Source organism: Atheta coriaria, unplaced genomic scaffold (assembly GCF_025399875.1).
Source record: "Atheta coriaria isolate IRGN ID8LTWV9N9 unplaced genomic scaffold, Caltech_Dcor_3.1 hic_scaffold_3_pilon, whole genome shotgun sequence".
NCBI classification, from domain to species: domain Eukaryota; kingdom Metazoa; phylum Arthropoda; class Insecta; order Coleoptera; family Staphylinidae; genus Dalotia; species Dalotia coriaria.
In genome coordinates this window covers 3167031-3192387 of record NW_027045445.1, presented here as the reverse complement: position 1 = coordinate 3192387, position 25357 = coordinate 3167031, and the positions used below count along the sequence as shown (strand labels likewise).

Genomic DNA, 25357 nt, shown 5'->3' with positions numbered 1-25357 from the left:
ACGCAAATAGATATCTGTTAGTATCTATTATTTATCAAAGTTTTAATACTTTGTGCTATTTGCGTATTATTTTTATTACGCACGATTTGATACATTGCTGGTTAATTTGTAAGTGTCAGTGATTATATTGTGGCTGGTTGCTAATTGCATGATTTGTTAGTAGGGGGTTTCCGAAATCTTTTATCTGCACAGTAAGTAATTATGGTTTTGCTCATTTATTTCTTATTTTCAATAATCGTTTCATAGTTGTATGAAAAGTATGAAAATAAACTTGATAGTTAGTTTTGTTTTTTGTGAGGAAAACACACCATTATAATTTCTATGATTTGTCATTGTTGTAGCACGATGCATAACACTGAAAGTGGCAGGAAAATAAATCAAGCCATGGTCTCGACCGGGCGAGCCGTCGCTACGACGAGCAAAGCAGTCGGTGAGTGCACGAAAGATGTTTCAACTCCAAAATAGCTAATTATCTATTTAGTTTTTCCAAATTTTGGAAGGTTTTTACTGATTGTGTGCATTTTGGTTGCAGGTGGTGCAATTTCCCATGCAAAAGGCGCATTCTCTAGCTGGTTTAGCAACCTTCTCGTTAGTCCAGACCCTGGCAGCACAAAAAATGAAGAAGATAACGCGTGCTACGCCACTGACGAACAGGATTTGCACTGCGATTCGAAACAGTCGGGCGTTGAAACTAGTCAATGTAATGCGATATATTCCAATGAAAATCAAGAGATTACAGCGAGCGGGAATTGTGTGAAAAAGATAAAGACCTTGTAAATGGCTTCATCATTAAAGAAATGCAACAGAACAAAATGGAGAACTTCAACGGTGCTGATGATACTCAACGGAAACGCGAAACCAATGTGGTTTGAAATTAAAGTTTACGCTAAAAATAACTTAGCATGGCAATTTTTAATCGTGCTCGATGTGTGTGCGTTAGCATTGTCGCTTTTCAGCTCATCGTGAAGAAAATACAACAACATTCCATAATGTTATAAAAAAATCATGCTGATCAATTAATTTCCGGGAAAGGCGGCCGTACTAAAGCAAAATAATCACGCGATTGGGGTTTTCACATTTAAATAAAAGTAACACAAAGATGCTGCAAGTATTAAGTGATTTTTTAAATAACAAGTTATAAATGTTAGATATTTTTCAATATGCAATTGAAGTCTATTATTATGTACTCACAAATCAATATTAAGCATCAAATTGTATATTTCTTTCTTCAGTGGTCGTGCAAATGGAGTCTGCCTGAAGAGATGCAATAAATTGTAACAAACATTCACAAAGTTTATGGAAAAGTTTAACTAAGCAGTTATATATTGATCTTTTCAAGGTGGACAATGCAAATATGTAATATCTTGCCTACATATTCATTCAACGGCTAATAAATATTATAACTAGTTGTACAAAGACATTAAATACACACGCCAATAATTTTTAGTTTTATTACATTCTAGTCCTACCAAAAAAATCAACTTAATTTAGTAGTGCAACTTTTTTTTACTCTGTAGCTGATGTTAATTTAATCATCGAATATTTTATTGCTTTACGCTAATTGATTATTTATTTGTTTACGATTGGTACTTGGTAGCCATTTTAATGGCCGGTGGATTTAATTAACATATTCATCATGATGAAATGTTGAAATGCATTTAATGTTCAAGAATTAAGCATTCGTGTAAGCGCGCGAGTGTTCGGCGAATGGTAATTAAGCTAATCGTGTTGAATGGACCAATACTAGAGGGCGGTTTCGGTGTTGAGCGTTGTCGAGTCGGTATAATAGTTTGTTTATTTCCCGATCGTTTACCTAAACAGAAGTGATCATTTTCGTGCACTGTTGTCAGTTTTCGCGATCTTTCATTTCGTAAATTTCACTTTAGAACGGTTTTCATATTCAATGTGTCAAATTTATTTATTTTCATACAATTATTAGTTGTTCAGTGAAAGATTGCTTTTTCTTCGTGCATCTACTGTTGAAATATAGTTGATTTTACGCAGAGCATAAGTAAGTTAAACATAAGTTGGTTTTTATGGCGTGTAAAGTTTGTAGTGTAATCATGACTTCTGTGGTTCGCATTTTATTGCTGGTGATTTATAATTGAATGAAGTATATTGTTATAACTAATATCATTTTGCTTGCGGTGTTTTGAACATTCGGTTGATTTGGCATGCTGATTGATACATACTCGGCGCTCCATTCACGAGCACGGGAAGTCGAAACACGTTTGGCAACAGTGCGCCGACAGTCCTGTCACCGTCTTTAACCGTGCAGGGATGGCTTACATCTCGTGCTCGTCTATGCGCTATGCAAAAACCTACAAAACTAGATCAATCAGTGTCCAGTGATTTTCGCCGTCTCGTCGTCGAGAAGGTGTCGAGCCAATGTCGAGTTGAATCGAACATCACCGGAGGCGGCCAACAACGTTGTATTTAACGTTCGATCGAGTCGGCTGCGGTGCGTGCGAGCGCCTTGCGTGAAATTAGTTCGAAAAGTGCATCTTGTTAGTCAACAAGAGACCCGTCCGTGTAATATGACCGTGAAAGAAAACAATTTATCGGCCACCCGTCAGTCGCCATCTTTCTCGCGAGTTTTTCAATTGTAATAACAATAAAAAAACACACAACAAACAAGCTGATCATCGTAATAGTAAAGTGATACAGATGCATGCGGCCGTTCCGCATGCGACAGTTAATTGCGAACCTAATAATTAAAACTGCCGCTGTGTTTAATCGCGCATCGGCAAATATTTTCATTCGCATTTATTTACGTTAAGCCGATCGGCGGTTGTCTTTCGTGTTAACAAGTTGTGAAACAATCGACGAACGATAAACAATTATGTTTGGAGTTTGTGAGCGATTCAGACGGAAATTTCATCGGTTGTGAGGCGAAGGGAAGTGGCCCGTCGGCGGTTCCAGCACAGTTCGCCCTCGGAAAGAAGGTAAATTCACTGTTAAATAAAATTTATGCGGCATCGTCATCCATGTTTGTGCATCACAGAAAGTAACATTCGAGAGAAAGACAAAAACGAGCACCGACATTATTGCGCAAATAAATACAACGGTAACGATACGTCTGCTCATTTGTTCTTTTTTCTATAAATATCCACTCGAAATACGCCACGTGATGATAGAAGGTACTTTTTCCCAAGATGACGTTAGTCGTCGTTGAGCGTGTAATATTTTTTTGCAACAGGCTGTATAAACACAATCACTTTATCAATAAAATATGCTTTAATCTCGATATAATCGCAGTGTTTGCATATACATTCAACTTCATTCTCTCGTTCATCATACGAACAATTCGCTTCTATTCAACGCCTTACATTACATTTACATTACACAAACGTGTCGTTCTCGTAGGACGATTGTATTCGTCACCAATCATTAGAGTGACTTTTATTTATTTAACTATAAGAACAAGAAACAATCAGTTTATTCCATGTATTTTCCCGTGCGTTCCACTAATGAGGCGTTGATATGACTGATTTGTACGCTCGCATACGCCCAGCCTTTCGATCGACGTAATCGGCGATGTTTTCGTGATGCCTGGCGTAATGGCCGCGATGCGAGTGTGCCATGTTAATGCGAGTAATAATAAGTTTATTTGGCTACATCGTCGTCACCGCGATCGCCATGATCAAACAAGCGAAATGAAACGCGCCCGGCGAGTGAACAAAAAGACGACGTGCCTTAAATTATCTCATTTGTTTCGTGGTTTTGTGCGTTAGCGCGAGATTATTTGTACGATGTGTACGTAAATTGTACATGCACGCGGGGGCCATTATAGAATCTATCTTCGCTGAGAGCGCTAGGAAAACGTTTGGTAGGTTTTGATGCCTGTGGTTGAAGGTACGGTCGGCTGTGTGTTATGTAGGAGGAACTAGATTCGTTTAGCTGTTCCGTTGGGCCGGGTTGATTCCGACCAGCCACACTGCTGAGTGTTTCTATTTTAAATGTATGCCGTCTCAGGTCGATAATAAAATTTAAAGAGAATAAATTTTGTCAGGAGAATTCCGAAAATATTGGGCTTTTAAACAGTTTTCATAATTTGTTTATTTATCTACGCATTGCAAGGATATTATACGTCCAAGTGCAAGGTTTAGGCAATTTAAATGTGTAATTTCCCATTGCTGTACTTTGGGTTGCCTAAATTGAGAGTCGTTTTTATATGGAAGCTACGTCATTTGTATGCTTTTGCTCAACTTTTTCCGAATAATTACGTCAACACTTCACAGTTTCACGGAATTCTCAACTCGTTGTTTCATACATTAGAGTGTTTGTTCGATAAAATTATCTATATCTAATCCACGCCGTAGAATTATTCATAGCTGTTTCATACATACATTGTAAGTATGTATGCACGTACAAACATCTTGCCTTCTTTTGGTCTAATCTAACATTTCCACATGTTAGCTGAATTTTCCATGAGCAGTGACGACGTATTGATTTTTTTTATTCATAGCTTTAATAGCTTGATGACATACTGAACGTTTCTGTTTGTGTACCCCCCGCTGAAAACAAAGAGGCTCCTCGGGGGTGATGTATTTCGAACGCTGAATTAATATTAATATCGCAATAAAATGTCGAGGTAATTTTGTATGGTGATGTGTTTATCGCGTTTTGCATGAAAATCGTACTGCGATTGTGTCCGGGGTTTAATCGCGCCCGGGCGACCATCATGGCGTCCGGAATTGGATAAATGTATCGGGCGAAATAGCGCAAATCATATGCTCCGGTGGCGAGTGGCAAGCCTTCCGCGCGACGTGGCGCGGCCGCGATATCGATGTGTGGCGGCGCACCGTCGCCGGCACCCCCTAAGGGCGTGATCCCTGCACGGCACGCAACGAGTCGAGCAGAACGGTAGTGAATGCAGGAAATTCAACATCCCCGAGCTTACGCGTATCCAAACAAGTCCGCAGCTCGCCGCCCGTCGCGCGCCGGAATCCATCTTGATTTTCCTCCTCATGAAATCCACACTCGAAGTAGGTGACTATTTCACCCGCTTTAACAAAATACAACGCGCATGTTTCTCGTGTCAATTAACGCCATTTGCCTGCTAATTTTTATTGCCCTCCATTAGAAATTCAGTTTTTTTATTGTACTATGTGTTATCACGTTTATCATTCGACAGTCGTAGGTCGTACAATGATATATGTTTACGCCTTTTTTTCATACACTTATCGAGAGGCGCTGTTGGTTTAAAAATAAATTCTCATAAATACCTTTGTTCTTATCAGCACTCACCAATGAGAAATAAATAAGTTGAACGCAGTGTAAAAATCTGTTTTATATTGTTTGCGATCAAAGTGCAAGCAGGTCTATATTAATGTGAATACATAAAAAATGATAATTAAATTTAGATGGTTGCGGATGGTGGAAACTTCCACGAACAAACGCCAAAAACGCAACGAGGGCCAGGCAGGTGTTGGGGCCTGATCGTGGAATTTTTCGACCACAGGAACCTCCTCGTCGACGTGCGATGACGTATCCGCAGTTTGGAGTTTGCGTTTTGTTTCGCTGCTTTTGATTGAACTGTACTTGAACAGTATACCTCTAAGGTGGTTGAACAGCGCGGATTCAGTGTATGTGACTCTCCTATTCATGCCTACATACGTACGCAGTTGCTGTAGGTTACTATTTTAACGTGTTTACGTACACACGTTGCTTTTGCTTGTTGGTGGACGGACTCTGATATTGTGTGCATGTACACTGACTATACTACTAAGGCAAGCAGCAGCATATCGATGAAACCGACTGCTCACGCTCGTCAGTACTTGGTCGGTTTTAAAAGAGGCGTGCGCGAGTTGTAAGTACAAATGTAATGGTTTACATAACGTGCGCACACCTCGCTCTCTGCATGTCCGGATGGAAAAAATAACGCGCATTTAGAAGATGCACAGCTGTGTGCATGGAAAAAGGTACGATGCGACGAGTAGGAGCAAATCCGGGCACTCTTGTTGCGCGCGGAGGAGCATGGAGAGCAAGATGACGACTACTTGGGAGAGTCGAGTATTGAATTTTATACACATCCCAGGGCCGGGGCCACGCGAGTGGAGTTTGTGCCGCGGCGGCTCTCTCGCCACTTCCAAGAAGCTTTGTGTATGCGTTTTGTGTGCCCGCCGCTTAGCGCCGCCCGCCTGGCCGCCGCTTCCTTGTGCCGGAACCATACATGGGGTTTACCTCTTTTCGAGCGCTGCCTTATGTATTTAGATCGATAACTTTGCTTGCGCCACTCGCTGGTGCACCATCTGTATTTCGCGCGCTCGGATGCCTTTTATTCGGAAAAAGTTTGCGTCTGCAACTGTCAGAGCAAACTGCGATTCAGAAACGCCGCAGAGAGTTGGGCGCTGTTGTGGGCGTCGATTAGTAATGTCCTCATAATTTTCATTTACAAATTATGTTGCAATAATGTTCTCTCATCACTTCAGATTCGAATGGGGCGCCACAGGACCTGGTGGGATGGCAGATAACCGGTGTTTTTCAGGAGGCGGTAAGTGTTTCTATTTTTAATTGCTTTATAAGCTTATATAATTATTTTATTAGTTGGTGAAAATATTAATTAAGCAGTAAATATTTCCGGGTTAAAATTGTGCGTTGTTCGTCAATAATGGCGTACAAATATATCGTAAAACGATGATGTAGGTCAAGGTTGAGCGTTACGATGTGGTTTACGTTATGCGCAGTCATAACGTCGCTTTGAATTTCCCGCCGGTGAAGTGTTTTTACATCCGGAGGAGGACGACGCGTTCAAATCGGTTCGTAATTTGGCGCGCGAGTAAAGCCCGAAGACGCGCCGCGCGGCGTAAACGTGCGAACGCATGAACGAGAATGGCGGGCATTTGTCTCCTCTTGGCGCGCGGCGAACGCGCCGAGCGAGCGATATTGTGATGGCTCGCGCGATTACAGCAGTTCCGGTGGCGAGCGAGCGCACGTCGTACGTACGTACGTTACGTGCACCAGCAAATGCGCGCTGTACGGCTCGCATCCGCGGAATGCCGCCATTTGCCTCCCCCGACTCGCCGGTGCTCTGTCCTCGGTTACAAGCGAGAGTTCCTCGCTCCGTACCGTTTTGTTGCGGTACGACGCGACGTCGCGTCGAGACGTAGAGAGTGTGTTTTGTGTGTGGTGGGCGCACCACCGTGCGTTCACACGCAGATCCGCGAGAGTCTGGCGCGCGGATGTGTGGTTCCGCGCGCGCACGTGTGTACCGAAGTCGCACCGGTCCGCATGGTAGCCGCAATGTGCACGGTGCTGCACACTGACAGCAGCCGCGCGCGTGGTGCGCCCATCCACTCGGCGGCACTCACGCCGGCACGCTCGTCGCGCCGAGTCGAGGGCCGCGCGCGCGGCATGCAACAAGTGTCTACGCTGCTCACGCCGCGCTCGGCTGGAGATCGATGCTCTCATGCCGCCTATTCGCGTCTTCCGTTCCCTTCGGTCCGCATACACTCGCGCGGATACACCGCACACCCGTACGCCAATTTCTCAATCGTCGCGCAAAGTGCGCCGAGTGTGTGCGCTGCTTGCTTGTTTGCTGCACGGGCTGCACGTTTCGTCCCGGTTAGTTTTGACGGCGTGTAATCTGACCGCGCGCGGATTACCTTCGCACCCAGAGCGCTCGCTCATGGCGGCGCGCCGCCGTCTGTAAACTTCTGTTTTGCACCCACGAAATCGTAAATCAGCGAGACCCATTTTTTATTGTTTATGATTAATGCATAATAGATGTAGCACCACCGGGCGGGCAAACTTGCCAAATTACTTTCGCATTCATGACCAATGCGTAATAAAATTAATTAGTTGCCGTGGTTTATTTTCGTCTTGCTTAGCTGTTGGGTGTTCATACAAATGTATTTATAACATTGCGCCTTCCCACCATGACGCGCCTCGTCGAACAAACACGCGCCCTGAACGCCGCAGTCGAAACGTTTCATTTAATTTTATTAAAAGCTGCTGTATATATAATGCGGCATCGACGTGCGTTCACCGCACAGCACAATTGACGGGCGAGAAGCAACCCAATCTAGTTGACATTTCTTTCAACAGATCGAGCCACGGCTACAACGATCTTCTGTTTGTCGCATGCAACGGAATATTTTAATGCGCTACTTGAACTCTACTTAATTATTAATTTACACCGCCTGATTTGTTTGATACTAGATGGCGTTCAGTGATTACGCACGACCGACGTGGAAGAAAAAAATATATGCTGCATTGCCATTTCATTATTCTTCTTTGCACGCTCATGGCTTGCAACTTGCTGCAAGTCGTATGATGCCGCAATTAGCAGCTCATTTTTCATTTATTATTCATTACGATGATTTCGCCGCGTTGTTCGCAATTACGTTTGTTTTTAGAACAGATTAGAAAGCCATCAACTCCAAGTTAGATGCACTCCGCATGCCATGCGTTTCTCATATTGTTTTCGCAATTTAGTTTGTTGTTGGCGAATAGTAAATCGAAATAATGGTTTGCGCAGTTTTTCGAAACCGGCAAATATTGTCTTGTACGGGAGTTTTCTTGGTATCTTTCCACTCACGAACCAATGGAGACGCCCAGTCGGCGTGCTCCCGATAAAATACCACAATTTGATGCTAACCGAGCGGGAGCTCTTGTGCAAATCAATAATTAATGCGACTCGGGGCGAGTACGAGGGCCTTTCTGGGCACACACATTGACGGGGCATGGAGGAGACGTTCGCATGGCCCAACCGCGTGCAACACCGCGCCAGGGCCAGGGCCAGGCGCTGCTGCTTCTTCCATATTCGTCGTCGGCGTGGAGTTCAGCTGCTGGCCCGCGCCGAATGCTTCGCCATTGCGCCATTGCTCTCGAGTCTTCTCTCGATGGGTACGAAGTGTGTTCGTACCGTTTGACTGCTGCACCGCCGCACGCCGCCCAACTCGGCTGGTGTGTCTTTCTTGTTCGTCCTCACCCGGCCCCGCCGCTCACTCTTCCATATCGATTACTCGCTCCTACTGGGATAAGCGTGCATACGGAGGACGTATCAGGAAAATGTGTTGCCTCGCTCCCCGCGTGCGTGTTCGACGCGCACACACTACTATTCCATAGTATGTGTGTGTGTGAGTTATTCGAACAAAAGAAATAATCCGCAGCAGACTCAAGACGAGAATATGTCTGTTGAGTATGTGTGTGCGTGCATGAACGCAGTTTACTTGCTTACAACAAAAGCCATCCGCGTTAAATGTAAACGTCCTCCGTGTGTGCTCTCGGCGCGAACGTATCTTTCGCTTCTTGTGTACGAGTATCTTCTGTATGCATGCATTCGGGCAGAAAACGTAGTAGGATATTATTATAGTAAAGCAAGAACCTGTTTAGTTCGTGCGCGGTTATGTGTTCGAAAGCCCGTTGAACCAATCGTCCGGTCATTTCTTTTTCAACGTCGCCGACTTGTTCGGGCTCGTCTCTGCGCCTTGCCGAGCGCCTCCTGCAACGATGGGACAAATCGACAAACGTTGACTGCGTGTTTACGCCGGCTGCTCCCCCGGCGGCGTTCTCGCGGTGCCATTGCGACGCATTTTAATTTTTACGCATGCCATTGCGAGGTGCCCGAGCAAATGGCCTTTTCCTGCTGCGCGAATTCCACAATGTATTATAACCACCAGTCGGCGAGGCTGCTGCCCGATGGGTAGGTACGCAGCGATTTTGCACGCTCGTCATCTTTGTTTTGCCGCCCGCCACAGAGCGATAAGGTGTGTGCGTGTGAACGGACGAATCGCCAGATGGCATTAGTACGGACGTGTGTTCGAAATGTGCACCCGAAAAGCGACGACCTCCCCATCGATCTGCTGTGCATCATCAACACACCATCGACGCCTAGGTTAGTAAAGTAAAGCCCCTGTTCAAAAAGTGGCGCGCCGGCGAAATGTGGGGCGGGCGCGAACTGATTTGCCGCCCGCCGCGTTCTGCCACCACCGCCTGCGCCCGGACGCCGTCGCTTTTCGCTCGTCTGGGAAAGTTTGTGCGCCGCAGCGCACAAAGTAAGTGCGGCGTTTATCCAGGGCCGTATGCATCATTTGGGAGTTGGTGTCAAGGTCGAAAACGAGCAAATTATATATTTGCGAAATATTTAAAAAAACAACAACTACTAATTTATGATTATCATGATTTACACATTACAGTATGGTGTTAAGTAGATTATCTCGGCAATAAAAGTTGAGATTAATAACGATCTCATTTCAATTACAGACACTTTTATGCGGCTTCCGTTCGAAAAGGGTGTAAAGTTTGATTTTTATTATTTATTACGTGAACTGTCGTAAAGTGGTATATACACCCTGTGTGAGAAAATGAATTGTGTTTAGATATGTGCGCTATTATGCGGTCGCAAGTGGTGGGGCGCCGCGCGGCACGATGTTGTGTGTGTGTGAGGAGCCGCGGAGATCCCGCGCTGTTTACACTCGCGTTCAGTTGTAAGCAGCGGCCGGTTGACGACGGTGGTGTGTGCTCTCCCGGCGCTCGCAGTCATGCACGTTGCTCGCGCTTTTCGTGAATTTGCTCCACCGCTGGCACAATAATTCGACGCGGCAACACGCAACGACGGCGCCGCGCGCGTTTACGCGCTCAACGACGACCGCGACGGTAGTGTATGAGTGTGTGTGTGGGTGTGTATGCCCCGGTGGTGTGCTGCAGCACGGAAGGGTCTCCCGCGCGCGCGAAATTAAGTCAGTCGGCAGCAGTAGCGGCAGTCGGTGTCTCTGCGTTTTGATAAACATGGCGACCGATGGACGGTGGTGAGGCCACGCGGGCGCGCTCGGTCACCACACACACGTACACTCGGCGCTCGCGCTCACTTGGATTATGTTGTGCAGCACGGGTTGACGCTGACGCGAGTGGGTGAAGAGAGCGGAGAGCGGTCCAGATGATTTGAAACACGCGCGTGCATCTTGCTAGCCGCGCTCTCCGGCAGCGAGAGTCCGGTGGTAGTGTGGTTGGTTGTGTGTGCGGGTTACGAACGGTGGGGTTGTTGCACGCCCGACAGACGTCGATGTGTGCGGCGACGAAACCGATTGCCGTCGACGCCGATACGGATACCGGACGAATTGTTAATTCAGCATCCACGGCCGACACGCACTGCATGACTATTATGCCATGGCTGTGCTTAGATCTGCGTCTGGTGAGTGTGCTTTTGTTTCGCGTATTCAAGTTGCACTTGCCCAGGTTTGCTTGCTGCTCTTGCCGTGTTCGAAACTTTGACGCTAAATAACGGTTCAAATTACAAAATGGCTACAAGCATATTTACGCTAGCTATTTTTCAAATCCGTCACGTGCTGTAAATTTTTGAGCAAATAGCTTCCAAATTCTGACTAATATTTGCCAAATTCAGTATTTCTTTGTATTTTGCTGAAGAAAAATAACTGATATATTTAATCAGCTTTGTTAATACAACGACATTCAAATATTCCCCAAATTATGGATAATATCCAGAAGAAACTGTAAAATTCCCAAAGCGTGCAAAGTACAAACTCATCCTGCCAAGTCGCGCAACGAGCTTGTTGGTGGAGGTTGCGAGAAGTATACGTCGGAAATGTTTAGTGGAACAAACGGAAAAGTACCGCGTCACCAACATCATGCGCATACCATAACAATTGATTATTATTAACGCTTGCTGAGCGAATTGAAACTCACAAAATCCTCGAGCCTGCCAATCCGTTTTAGATATGGAAGTGCCCCGACGAGTTTCGTACGTGGACGTATTATCTCAGAAACAAGCTAATAGAAACGTGGCTTCAATAGGTCAATCGTAAGTGAACACCCACCCAACTATTTTCGTACAAATGATGAGATTGTTAATTGGCTGGTGTATTAGCCGGGCGAATGTAAATGCACACGTAGCGCTAGCGGAACGGCTGTGCCTCCCGAGGTCCGAGAGCTCATCGCCATGTTTAGGCGTGTGCGTGCCGCTCGGGTATGTGTCGGTGAGCGGCGTGGTGGTATGTTTTCTTTTTGCGCCGACTTCTCTGTGCGATGGTTCACTGACGTGTCGCATTTAAAATACCGCGTTGCCGGATCTTAAATACGCCATCTTTGTTTCTCCCGATCCGTCTGCGACGACTTTGCGATTCAAACGCACTCGACGAACGCATTTATTGACGGAATTAAAGGAGGGTCTCGGAACGTCGCGCCAGCTTCGTTTGCATCTCGTGGTTTGACCACATCGTCATTTTCACACTGCGTTTATTCGTAATAAATTAGCTGTTTACGATTTAATTACTTCTGCCAATCATTTGGTAATAACACAGATTTACTTTGTAGTAGTTTTCAAAGGGAGTTTGCTGTTGTAAGTAGATGATAATGCGGTTGGTTTGTTGGTTGTGGTTGGTTGGGTTGGCTGTGTGCTGTGCTGCTGATTTTCGAGCAGTAGTCTAATATTGATTTCTGCGTGGCAGATACGTATAGGGGTCATAAGGCAGCATTTTCATTCTATCGCGGAGAGGAGAGCGTCTTGTGGCGGCGAGTCCGAATAACGTACGTACGTGAACGTGCAGCGACGAAACCCGGAGAGTACGGACCAAGAAGTAACTCCTATTATTGATTTCCTCCTGCCCTGGCCGCCTTGCTGTTACCTTATTCAACATGCATACAATGCGTTAAAATAATGGAGGGCGAAACCCTCTCCGCACTGTCTGCCAGCAAACGATGGTCGCCCCGGCAGGAGGGCTTACACGCGCAAAACGCTAGCCGTTTAATACAATTTCGTTGCACATTCCTGGGTGCATGGCGCCGGAAATATGCGCTGTTGTCCAATGTTTTTTCGAAATGACACATTTTCCCCGAACGCGGCAGGCAGGCAGGCACAGGGTTGCAGCTTTACCATTCTGACTGCTTGTGGATTTCGCCTCTCTTTGTGCGCGCTAATACGCCCTGCAAAGTTACGGAGCAAATGGAAACGCGAAGTTCGTGCATGGCAGGGGCGGCAATCACGATATTATTTCATGGCAGATAGAATTCGTAAAGCGACGCGCACGTAATACTATGGACGTCGACAAAACGGATCGATATTTGCGAATTTATTTTTAGAATCTGTTGTACATCGCTTTAATGCCACAGGTCAAATTGGAAGTAAGGCGGTGGTGTTGGTGGTGCTGTGTGTCTTTTGGACATTATAACGCAAATAGCCAGTACACACGCTTTTCGTTTGTATGTTGAATGTGCGAAAGTTAGCTAGGAACAGTGCCAGAACAACATCGAGGTGTTGTAGTACTCGCTTCGCATTTAAATTACGCGCGCATATTTGCTTTGTTCGGAAACTGGCGGTCAGTCATCGCGGGCATTACCACCACGCCGGGGACGAGCTGGGCACCGCACTCTTCTTCGTGCAGAGCGGCGTCGTCTCGCACAGAAATAAGTAAATGGCTGCTCGACACCGCATGGGAATATCTATGCGAATGCGAAACCGATGGCCCAAGAACCAAGGCGCACACGGTGCCTTGTGTGTGGTGTTCCGTTCGGCTCTCGGTATGCGCAGAGTACAGACAACGAAGTAAACCATCATCGAGTTATAAAAGGTGATGGTTTGGTGAAGAGAGGTCGTTGGGTATGTGCGCGGGGAGGACGATGCATCTCTCGCGTCGGTACAGTCATGTCAAAAGTGCACGACACATACTGATCGGATCCCATTCGCACACACCAACAACGGAGCCGCAGCGCCACACATAAGCGTACCTCCGAATACGCGGACCTGAAAATGTCGACTTGAATCTCGGTCCCCGCACCGCGGCGCGCTGCTGCGCTTTCCTGCGCTACGGTTTTCTATCGCGCGCAGTTCCCGGCTTTAACACCCACCGTGTTGCCCAATCTCTATCCGCGCGTCTACTTCAATCTAATCGATTCAAATTCAGACTCCTAGGTGAGAGCACATGCAATGAGTGGTTGGTTTGGTTGCTAGGATGGCTTCCTGCGAAAAAAGAGTATTGACGTAATTTAATGCGTTTACGCGATGAGGTTTTAAAACTGAAGATTTATAGCGCCGCAGTTAGATCCTCTTTAAGTAGGCAACCGTGAAGTTGGCGGCGATTAGCAGAAGTTGGTAGTTGTAGTGCATTCGAATGCTTTCCCGTGAGCTTTTCCCTCGCCGAGCAGCAACAGCAGATCACGCCGCCGTTGCCGCTGCTCCTGCTGGCACCGAAAAACGCGCATCGCCAAGTGCAAGTGAGATGAATGGTTCACGCGGGTTGGCAGTGCTCTTCTGCCGCTCCTCGCCTGGATGTGGCCGTTTGCCGCCACCGCCACTGCTGCTGCTGCTGCCCTGCTCCTGCTGTGCCAATGTTTTTGTGCATGTATATGTATGTTGTGTTCTGTCGTTAGTTGAGCGGCGAGAGATGAAATCGATCCGTTTTATCCCCGAGGCGCCGTGTGCCGCGTTCTCGCACCTGACCTTGCGGCTCTCGCGCGCGCACACACTTGCTGTGTGCCGGCGCGCCGCTCGCACATAGCCGCCGCGCGTATGCTTTGCCAGACCGACGACTACCACTCGACGGCCGCCGCTGTGTGTGCGCTCGGTGTTCGTTTGGTCGCGCTTTGCACCCGCAATCCACGAGTTTACAACGCCGCGCTGCTCATATAAAATAAAATGGCCGACCTAAAAACGAAACACACTTGGAAGCCGCGTGCTGATGTTTTAATTATAATTATGATAACTTCATAAAGCTGATTCTGTTGCGAAAATGCACGCCTAGAGTTCAAAGGCAACCATTTTTCAATTACCCGTAAATGTGACTCTACTTTCAAATATGCACTTATATCTTTCATATGATTCAATTTGTGCCTATAATTACGTATTACCGCCACCATTTCTGGTGAGGTGTAGACGACGGTCATATTTTCGGTTCACCGGAAAAGTCATGTATTATACGCGGGGCGCCACGCCCCGGTTTGAGCCCGGTCCTATTTTACTATTACCCCAGGATCGCGTGGACACCACACCGCCACCGCATCATCTCTTGCCGCTCGCCCTGCCGCGCTTTGCCCGCTGCCTCCACCACGGCATGCGTTTATAAATAGGGCCAGTCGAGAGGGGCGGATAGGTGGCATGCGGCAGCGGTGGGCGCGAGACCCCGGGCTGTTGTGCGATGACGAGTGACACCGAGCAATGTTCAACGGAACGGCGCACGGCACTTTGGCAGGAGACAGGAAGATTGGCGCATATGCTGCTGCTGCCGCCGCACCACCGCTGCCACCACTCGCCTGTGCGCCCGCCAGCCCGGTTTTCCCTGCAGCGTGCGGTGTGCATGTGTGATAGACTGCAGTCAACCTTTCCTTTCAGCCGACTTTGTTAGATATCGATCTTCTCACACCAACGCGCCAGCCGCGCGGGTTGCTCTCGCCCTCAACCCCTTATTATACTATTCCCCACATTTAACTAACTCTCGGCGAGAGGCGCGCTGTGCGCTCGCACGCACACACAATCGCTTTCAAGACATTCTTGAGCGCGGCGGTGGCGCAGGAGACGGTGGCGTGAGGAGAGGCGATCCAGATACGCGCCCGGCCAGCCTTTTGCGGCCCTGAATGCATACGACGCAGCGCGTCCGCCACATTGTCGGCTTCTAAGCAGCGCCGTGAGCAGTCGATACTCGCTGCTGCGTCCTACGTTTTCAAACAGGATGCCATGTTGTATAATTAGATATTTTGTCTGCCCGATCGGAGGGGACGGCGCGCTTCGGTCACAATGCGCGGCGGGCGTCTCTTGATGATGACGACAACGACGTGGGTTGCGCAACGGCGCAACAGACTCGTAAAGGTTTTCTGTAAAGCATTTGGGGAAGAAGGTGGTAGATTGCGTGTGATACTACTTTCCCCGCACTTGCATTGTGGCAGCGGAAGCAGCGGCTCGCTTTGCATAAATCAATATGGGTAATGTTTATATCAGCGACACGTGACGGTCACGTGATTGAATTGTTTGAAGCGTACGTTTAAGTACGCCACCTTCGATTTGCCGTGCGGGGGCGGGCGTCGTTTCATGATTATGCTATGCGCTGGTCGCGCGCGTAGCCGCCGATCTGCAGTTTTAAATAATATGGCGGAAGGCGGTTTCGTAAAGCACTCGCGCGCTGATGTGGAGCCGAGAGACGAAACTGAACAGATTGGGTTAGGGCGGTTGCCGTTGAACTAGATTGTATGAGTGCGTGCTACTGCTGGTTGTGGGTGTACGTATATGTGTGAGTGTATTCCCGTATCTCCATCTCTGGCGTGTCAACATTGATCGGTCGGGTGGTCTTCGGCGGTTCGGGGAGGCGGCTGGTTTGGCGTGGTGCACCCGCCGAATCACGCCGCATATATATCCCCATCGCTTCCTCTAGCACCATATCTTTTCGTGCTCAATTACGGTCGTCAGATGGAGCTAGTGAATATAAAAAAACACGTTGGAATGACGAGACGCCTCTCGCCAGGGAATGGTCGGTTGTGCACGCTGCTTTCATGACGCATTCATTCTAAAGTCTAAATAATGAATAACATCGCTATCGGTTGCGTTTCAGCTCTTAAATCAATTCTTGACAGTAGACTTTTTATTAGCAATTATTTCCACGCGAATAACAAACAGTTGAAAATTTGATACATTATTTAACCACGGCGGTATTTTCGGGGGCACTGTTTTTAGAAATGGCCGAGCTATTTTTAACAAGTTCCATGCGCGCGTATCCCCAACAGATCATAGTGTTTAGTAGCTCGCATCCCCTCCATGTATCTCAATTAAGTCAACGAGGTAAGAAATCGATGTCTATTGGCAACTGTAGGTAAAAACGTCTATAAAATGAAAACTCTGCGCGTAAGAACGAAGCAAGCCTATGTTTAAAATTTTGCAATTAATTAGAGCGTTTCATTTGACGAACACCGCTGAAAATGCTAGCATAATGACGAAACGTCAGACGCCTCAACGACAGTCGGTGGACAAAACAATATTTAACGTAAAACGTTTTACGTTGTTGTTTCAGGCGCTGGCGTGAAGATGGAGCATTTCCAGGCGGCGCTCGACCCCCGGAAACAGGAGCTCCTTGAGGCGCGCTTCCTTGGCGCTAGGGTGAGCATATTCTTTATTTAATTTTCTATTACTTTCTAGTGTTAAGTACTTTTGCTCTTATCGGGCGTTATTAGCGTGGAATATTTTCCTTCGATTCGTACTATTTGCGTATCGTCATTGGCCACCAGTGGGGGCGCAAGGGCGCACAATCTCTCTCGATATCGCTTGGACAAATCTCGCCGCGCAGGTTTAGTAGTTTCCATTGCAAAATGAGAATCGGGTTCGTCTTTTGTCGCAATAGAATTGGCAATGTCGCTCGACACGCCAGCTGTGCGCTTACGTCGTCCTTGCTTGCATTCTGCTTCTCTGTCCGTTCGATCGGTGTTCGGCAGTTTGTTGTTACCGCACCGGATTTAGCAGAGTGTGTTGTGTGTGCGCGAGATTCACCATTGTAAACGCTCGTTGGAGTTAATAGTGTGCGAGTGGGCCCATTGCTTGTTGTGTGTTTCGTGCGAAGCTCTCCGATCGTGTCGTTGTGTGTGGAGTTTTCGCTGAGCGCGCACGGTGTGCGCGAGTGTTTTGCCTTTGCCGTTCCGTTTAGAGTCGGTGCGCACTTTTATGAAATGGTGTCGTTGCACTTTTACTAGCAATCTCTACTAGAGCCGCGGCCAAGTACAGTCCACACCAAAAAGCGTCCCGTGTATTTTACGAATGCACGCTGCTGCTGCACGCCACAAACCAAGTTGCGATTTCCCCGCACGTCGCGCGGCGGACGGCAACCCACGACGAGTCTGGCAAAAGTTTTACCTCGAGTCCGCTTATTACTCGAGCGAACTTTTACATGCCGCGAACATCTATCGCTGTGTCCGCGTATTGCGATTCTAATAGGTAGGTTTCGTTTTGAGAACACGACCGACCGGCGCTGCAAATAGAAATCCTTGCGTTTCATTTTGTAGGCCATTAAATTCCTTTCGTTCATTTAACATGCGCCGAGTTTATTTTGAATCCGTAACACTACAAGTACGCACTTTTTTGCGTTGTTGTTTTTGTTATGGTGGCAGTGGACTGACAAATGCGTGTTGAATAACAAAAGTGGCAATGATAACCCGAGACGTTTTTTTATTATTTTAAATGGACGATGAGTCCGGCCTTGATGCTATTCGATATTTCCATGGTGCGGTACGTGCGTCGGACGTGACCGAAAAGTTGTTCAAAAGTTTAGGTTTCTACAGCAAACCCTAATACAAAGAGGGCGCTGTTGCCGGTAGATTTTTCGGCCAATAAATAATGCATTGGTAGATACACGTGGTCACATTGTTAACCACTTTGGTTTCATTATCGCACTATTTTTGTGACAAGATTCTAAAATTAACTGATAATAATTTGCTACAACATATGTTTGCTCACTACATATAACATGGAAACAGTATTTGTTTTTGCTATCACTCGTGTAATAAACAGATATATGTGCTGATAAATTCGGCCAAGTCTTCATAGTTCGCGGCCATAATAGATGACGTTTACGTTAGGTTACATAACGGAAAATATGCGCATGGGGTGCAAAATATATTCGATTCATTCATTTATTATATTCATTGCATGTGACGTCGTTAAACTTGCTGTCGACGTTTTCAGCCAGTTGTCAGAGCGTTGCACGAACCGTATCGATTGGCTTAGGCACGAAAATTATCGTGCGGCTTATTGATTCATTCGTCGTAACTTGGTTGAGAGATGCGCGCTTTTACGGTAGATTACTGCGGCTGTCGCGTCACTGCTAAAGCTGGTTTGGTAGGTATTTTGGTGCGCGAAGCATGCGGCCTGGAAGTAGGGTCGCAAACTGCCCCCCTCGGGTCGTGTCGTCGTTTTTATTATTCAAATCGGCAACGTGTGTATATGAAAACAGGCCACTTGTCGTCGTTCCGTTCAACAACGCCGCAAAGCGTCCGTCCGTTGAACTTGTTACTTTCACATCTCTTGCGGTGTGCGCTGGCGTTCTTATACTCGGTTTTGATGTGCGTCTGAATGCGACCGATTATCGTCGTCCTCGTCAGCAGCGTAGTAGTGTATGTAGTAGTCACGGCTAAATGACTGCCTGTGTGTTGCGGCGTGTTGTTACCGAGTTGTGTGCATTTGTATTGACTTGGACGATTGTGCCGGGGCGGTTATGTGTGAGCGTTATGCGTGAGTAATATGTGTATCTGGATTCCGTAGTTTCAAAGAAGCACGCTGCCTGCCTGCCCGGCTAAAGTGACGTGCGGCGGAGCGCCGCGCGGATTTGTTTGTAAGCAGTTCGTAAGTCGGCGCGTTTAGTTTTAATGGATGCCACTCGCACGCTGCGCCGAGCGCTGCACGCGTATTGTTGTCGTCGCGTACGCGAACGGTGCTGTTAAGAGGAGGACTCGGAGACTCGGCAAAGTCGCGAGCCGAAGCCGGGCGGCATCCGAACGGCGACGGGACCGATCGCACTGATCACCATGTACGGGCCGACGGCCGCGGCGAGTCGCATTCCGTCCAATTAGCGGCAACATTGTTTCGCATGACGCGCGTTATACCATTCCAAAATGTCCGTGCGTCGTCGGCGCGAGCCGTGTAATGCGAACGACGACGATAAAACAGAGTGCGCGGAAACAGATAACGTATCGCCACCATCGTGTCGTTGTTCCGACATCGCGGCATGTCGCGCCGTGTAGACGGGCGTTTGCCAGATTGGCATTTGTGAATCGTGCAACTCGCGAGAGGAATAATACTAATAATACTACGAGGAAACTCAAGTGCACAGAAAACAGAAGTTGCTTTGGTTGTGTTGCGGTGGAGATTTCGTTGTGTTTGGCGAAGTTGCGTAGGCGCCAGGACACGACGGATTGATGACGGTGATTCGCACATTATTACAAACTAGGGTAACTACAAAACAAAATAGATGCACTTGTTTATTTGCTTCTCTTGCAGCAGCACACTTTTATTTCGTAGACATTTCTCATTTCACCATTAGAAACTACAATTGTCGGCCTGACTTGGCCTGGAATTGATTATGCGAGTCTCGGCGACCATCGAATCGAGATTTCACTTGGTTGATTTTAATCCCACTCCTATAGTCGTCAACGCGTTCTTCCTCGTTTGAGATAATCATGTTCCAAATGCATCGTCATTCGTATAGGTCGCGGAGCAGACACACAGTTCGCACGTCGACTTCGCATCCGTCGGGCGGCTCGGCGACTACTGCCGACGATGTGCGCGCGGCCGGCGAACGCGCGCGCTGCACGACGACTCGAACGCGAATGAGAGCGTACCGCTCGAACGTTCAGTTACTGCGCGCGCTCTCACTCGCCGGGGTCGATTACGACGGCGCGCCGTGCGCGACTCGTCGGGGAATTTCAAGGCATATCCGACTTTTGTAGTACGCACGGTGCGACGAGCCGGCGTGCGCGCTTGTGTGTGTATGTCGCGGTTTAGTTACGTCGGCGGCAACAGGGCACGGCGCCAGCTGATTCGCGCCGAAGGCACTGTTGCCGGTGCGATGGCCTCGATGAATGGCATTGCAAGGCTAGGGCGCGCGGTACCGACCGACCCGATGATGCAGTGTACTCGCCGGCGTTTTCGCCTATATACGCTTCACTCGTGCAGGCGTTTTCCATGCTAGAATTTTCTCGTTTTTTTTCTTCAATTCTCTTTCGCACAAGCCCTCAGAATACTCAGGTAAAAAAATTAGTTGATCCGGTCACCTTCAAACTTGTTTACCAACGAAATTATATTCATTTTGATTTGATAGCATTACATTACTTTAGAATTATTGTAAGATTTAGAGCGGTTTGCAAACCACTTCGTTTTATTTTATTGATTCTTCTGATTGTAAGTTGCAACTACACCACGCCCTGCTCTTGCTACCGTGAACGCGTCACTGAAGCAAAGCAACTATTATGCGAGAGCACATTTTGTGGGTATCGATCTGAATCATAGGAAGTAACTTCAACTAATCTACCCACACTGTATTGCATCTCATTGCGTATTGCTGCACTAAACGAATGAAAATGAGATTTTATAAATATCATTTAATTAACATTCGAGTAGCGTGTTGTAGGGTACCCTGTTCTTTTTTTTTGTTGACGAACCCTCGTCAAGAAAATACATCTTGCAACCCTGCTTGCTTTTTCCGAATGCGTAGTTTCGTCTGTCCCTTTAAACAAGTAGGCATTCAACGCAAAGGTTGTTTGAAGGGCATTGCTTCCTGTTTCGACCATGACTGTATTCAGACAGGATATATGAGTGAGCCTAGGCCAACGATATTAATTCAAATATTTTTCTACTGAATATTCCAAGCGCTACAAACAGGTTCTCGATAATATACGATAACGCATCATACGCATCATGGCGATGAATTTTAACCAACGATTGCGGAATGTAGTCAGTCATAAAGAGTCATGTGCATGTTTAGCAATGATAAAAGCATTTTACTGCTGGCGGGCGTACCATGAACGCGCTAACAACTAGTCTTTTTACACCTATACTTTTACGAATTGGAATTTCGTTCAAAACTGAAACAACATGGCGACAGGTGTGCGTATCTGTGTACATTGCTTGCTTTTTGCAACTTAATCGCATGTGCGTTGTGCGATGCCTCACACAGTCGTCCTACTACCTACCTGGTAGTTGGAACAAAGTTGAAATACAATTGCCACGTTGCCACGCGTAACGGTTTGACATTATGTACATACTCTGAGCTTCATCGCGGCGTGTGCACATGGAATGGCATGTGTACTCGTTGCAAACGTAGTTGAAAGCCGGCGAAGAAAAGCAGCCGGGCATTTTCTCTCTTCTCCTATTGCTCCGTTTCGTTGCCGAGTGGTTGTTTCCTCGTCCCTTTCGTCTGCCAGGTCGATTGTGGTGGTGTGCCCCCTGTATGCACACGCACGCCGAATCGTCTGAATTCGGCCGAGGCTCGATCTTGCCTCTCATCCCCGAATGTGTGCGTTGTCCACCTTATTAATTGACAAACAGCTGTGCGTTCGTGTGTTGGTACATCAGCACAGTCAGTCCGTACGCGAATGTGAGTGAATGAGGGTTGTCGAGTTGAAGAATTTTGGTGTGCGGAGTATGGAAAGTGAATTTTGAATGTTTAGTTTATACTGTTATTACTACGACGAGGAGATGACGCAATGGTTCCTCTTAAACAACATAATTTTGGTGAGCGTTTTTGTTCTCGTCTGCTGTATTTGACATATTTCTGATATTAACGCACATGCGACATGATATGCGTGTAAAGTCATTCAACCGTGTTTTAATGTTCATTGTACAAGTTAATGATAAAATATATCGATATTCAGTCGAGCATTTATTCTTGAGCAATGTTTGTACTTGTCTACATTGACCTGTCATATGCTAAGCCAATTTACGTTTGTAGCTGGTTTGTCGACAATATTCTCGAGTTTGTTTGCACGGTATACGTTTCCGATCTAATGTAAACTCGAAATGACTTCGTGGAAGTAGTGAATAAGTACAATGGTGAAAATATAAGAGGATAATAGATTTGAATGCGGGTTGCGTCTGTACTGTGATTTGTAAGTTCGGGCTACCTACTCATTTGATGGATAGTTCCCGACAAGGACAATTCGCAATTATGAGTTTTGCGTGATCGTTTGTGCGCGGTGTGGTGGTGCTTGCAAGTGAAGTAGTCATCGTCAATCGAGGAGCGAAGCGGGTTCGATAACCCAGTTTATTATGAATTCTATTATGTGCTTGTGTGCGTTCCTGCACCGCACTTTGGTCGGTCTTAGCAGCGCCTCCTCATTGCGACGGTACCTGGTCGTCGTCGAATTCTCTCTGCGCGCTTCTCTACAATGCTAATCCAGCCGAACCATCAACTCTACATGTACACACGGTTTTAAACTGGCTCGATTGTGTGCAAGAATACACCGCGCAGCCCTGTGTGTCGTCGCCATCGTCACTTCTTCGCCTTGTGTGCTCTCTGCCCGCGATATGCGCCGAGTGTCTTGAATGGTCACGTTCGAACGGTGGCCGCGCGGTTCTATGGAGGCGCAAGCTGAAAACGCACGCCGCACACTTATCGCGTACGTACGAACGATTCCATTTCATCATTTTCACATTGAAACATCTACACTCTGCGTACTGAATCTGTTGTGGCGCGCGCTCGGAGGGGCACGGGGCAGCGGCGATTTTATTATCCGTTCTAAAAATATCGTCGTGCCCAGGACACGAAGTGTGTGTGCGCTCGTGTGTGTATCTTGAAACAAAATAATATTAACTGCTCATCATTGATCAGAGAGTGCGGTGAGCGAGCGTCGGGCGCGCGGAAAGTCGCAAAATTTCCAATTTTAGTGCGCCGACCGTTTGTGTACGTTCCTCATTGCATTCTCGCCGGTTACATCGAACCGGTGATGCCGGCGTGAATGTGTTGCGGTGTGTGCAGTGCCGGCGGTGTGTTCGGCGTTGCTGTGGCTCAGTATCGCTGGTTTCGTATCATTCCGTTTGCCATCATATTCTATCGACCGGCGTGTGTTCACTGCTGCTCACCGTGCGAATAGTATGCGAGTGGAACTCGCCAAATAGTCAACACAAGCAGGTTGGTTAGTAGTTGCTTTTTTTTCTCGCTCCGTAGGAATTGATTACACAGGCTTAATGAAATGGTTTTCGTTCAGTATTTATACAAAATACGTGCTGCCAAACGTCGCAATAATAGCAAAGATGGATGTCGGAGGTAGCGAGGAGATGCTTGGCTGGGTAGAGTAGGTTGGGTTTGATTCGGTCCTGACAATTTCATAGGCCACACGATAGGTTGTAATAATTTATATTGGCCCGATGGCTTTTGTTTCTTCCATGACGCTTTCTGAATTCGGCATTCGATATAAAATAGAGCCTAGCAACTAACACTATTTGGAAGCAAATATTGAAACGTAACTCGGTCGTGCTCTCCGTACAAACAAATTCCGTTATGCTATCGTTGTTTATTACTTATTTCTATGCTCGCGATTAATACATGTAAACTGGGAATTGTTCATTTTACTCGCACATCATAACGGAGCATTATTTATAAACTGGCTAATCTTGGGTCGCTCATTGTTTAATCATTGGTGCAAGGTGCGCCGCGCAGTCGATTGTTTGACGCTAATTTAGTTAGCGATACTCTTCAAATTTCATTCATTCTGCGTTGTTTTGGGGACTTTGCACATAGTTTTTCGGCCATGATTTTTTAGTAAGCCACGCTGTAAATTGGCAACTTGGCATACGTTGACTAATAAATCTAGTAGGCCACGAGGACTAATATACAGAAGTATGGCAATACATAATCACCATATTGCCGTCCGCAAATATGTGTCGTGGATTCATACTCCCAATGTAAATTTTTATTTTATTTCGTCAAATGAGCTCAGCGCGGCCTCATCCAAGGTGAACGCCGTTTAGCTCGAACGACATTCATGACAAAACTATTTGTCACGTGTAATTTTATAGTTTTAATGCATGCTTGCAATTTTAATTATACAAGATATCAGAATAATTCCATTGCATGGCGTATATTTTGCTTCTTGCGTTTACCAGCAGTTGCGACTCTGTTGTCTACTAGCCCCGTTGCAATTGTTGACACCGATTTTAGAAATGCTGATGCATCATTACTGTCTTTCTTATGTAATCGTTTTGCTTGGCGTTTGTTTCCATCGTTTTTAGCATACTGCAAACGCAGCCTTTTCCTTTGGTTTCCGAACTATGAAATCATGAACCCAATAGAAATATTTTACGAATAAACAATTGCGCAGATAAAATACGATAAGGTAGACTGCAGTGGTTGGCAGAATTATGGATTTTAACATTTGTTTCTCTTATTGCGTCAAGGAAATTATATAAGTCAATATTAAAAGTTCGCTGCAAGTTAAGATATAATTGTGTGGTATGTTGAAGTTTATTGTTTACTTTGTATACTAATGTATTTTCTAATTCACATATTTAATTTGTGGGCCACGTGTGACATCTAATTAGCAAATCGATCGCATATCACACTTTCATTTGACGCGCAATATATGTTTAAAAAATAACGCACAAACAATAATGCACATTGACGTGCAATCGGTGTGTTGGCGGGGTGTCATGGATTACGATAATAATCGAACTTTCAAGGTCGACGAAATTCACGCCTGTGTTGTGTGTGTGCGCACCTATACATTGATTGAACTTAATAATGAACGAACAACAAGATTGCCCACAAACTGTTTCTGATGGCTGTATTGGTTCGATAGTTTTCATAAAAGTGAGTACGTGTTATCGCACCGCAGTGGACTTGTTTGCGATTTATTTCAACTCGCAAAGTGTGTCGCCAATTAATTTCGAATTACTTGCTAACGTATTAATTTCGGATATATCTGCAATTGGTGTCTT

The 25357-nt window shown here is 46.5% G+C and overlaps 1 protein-coding gene across 2 annotated transcripts in view; it reads left to right on the top strand.

Moving 5' to 3' along the window:
• The window catches only part of LOC135803819 (serine/threonine-protein kinase tousled-like 2), a 34792-nt gene that overhangs the window by 2138 nt on the left and 7297 nt on the right, over positions 1–25357 (top strand). For both annotated transcript variants that reach the window (XM_065317519.1, XM_065317520.1), the window contains exons 7-8: positions 6435–6496; positions 16953–17038. In XM_065317519.1, coding sequence (XP_065173591.1) covers positions 6435–6496; positions 16953–17038 — 148 coding nt within the window. The remainder of the gene's footprint in view (positions 1–6434; positions 6497–16952; positions 17039–25357) is intronic.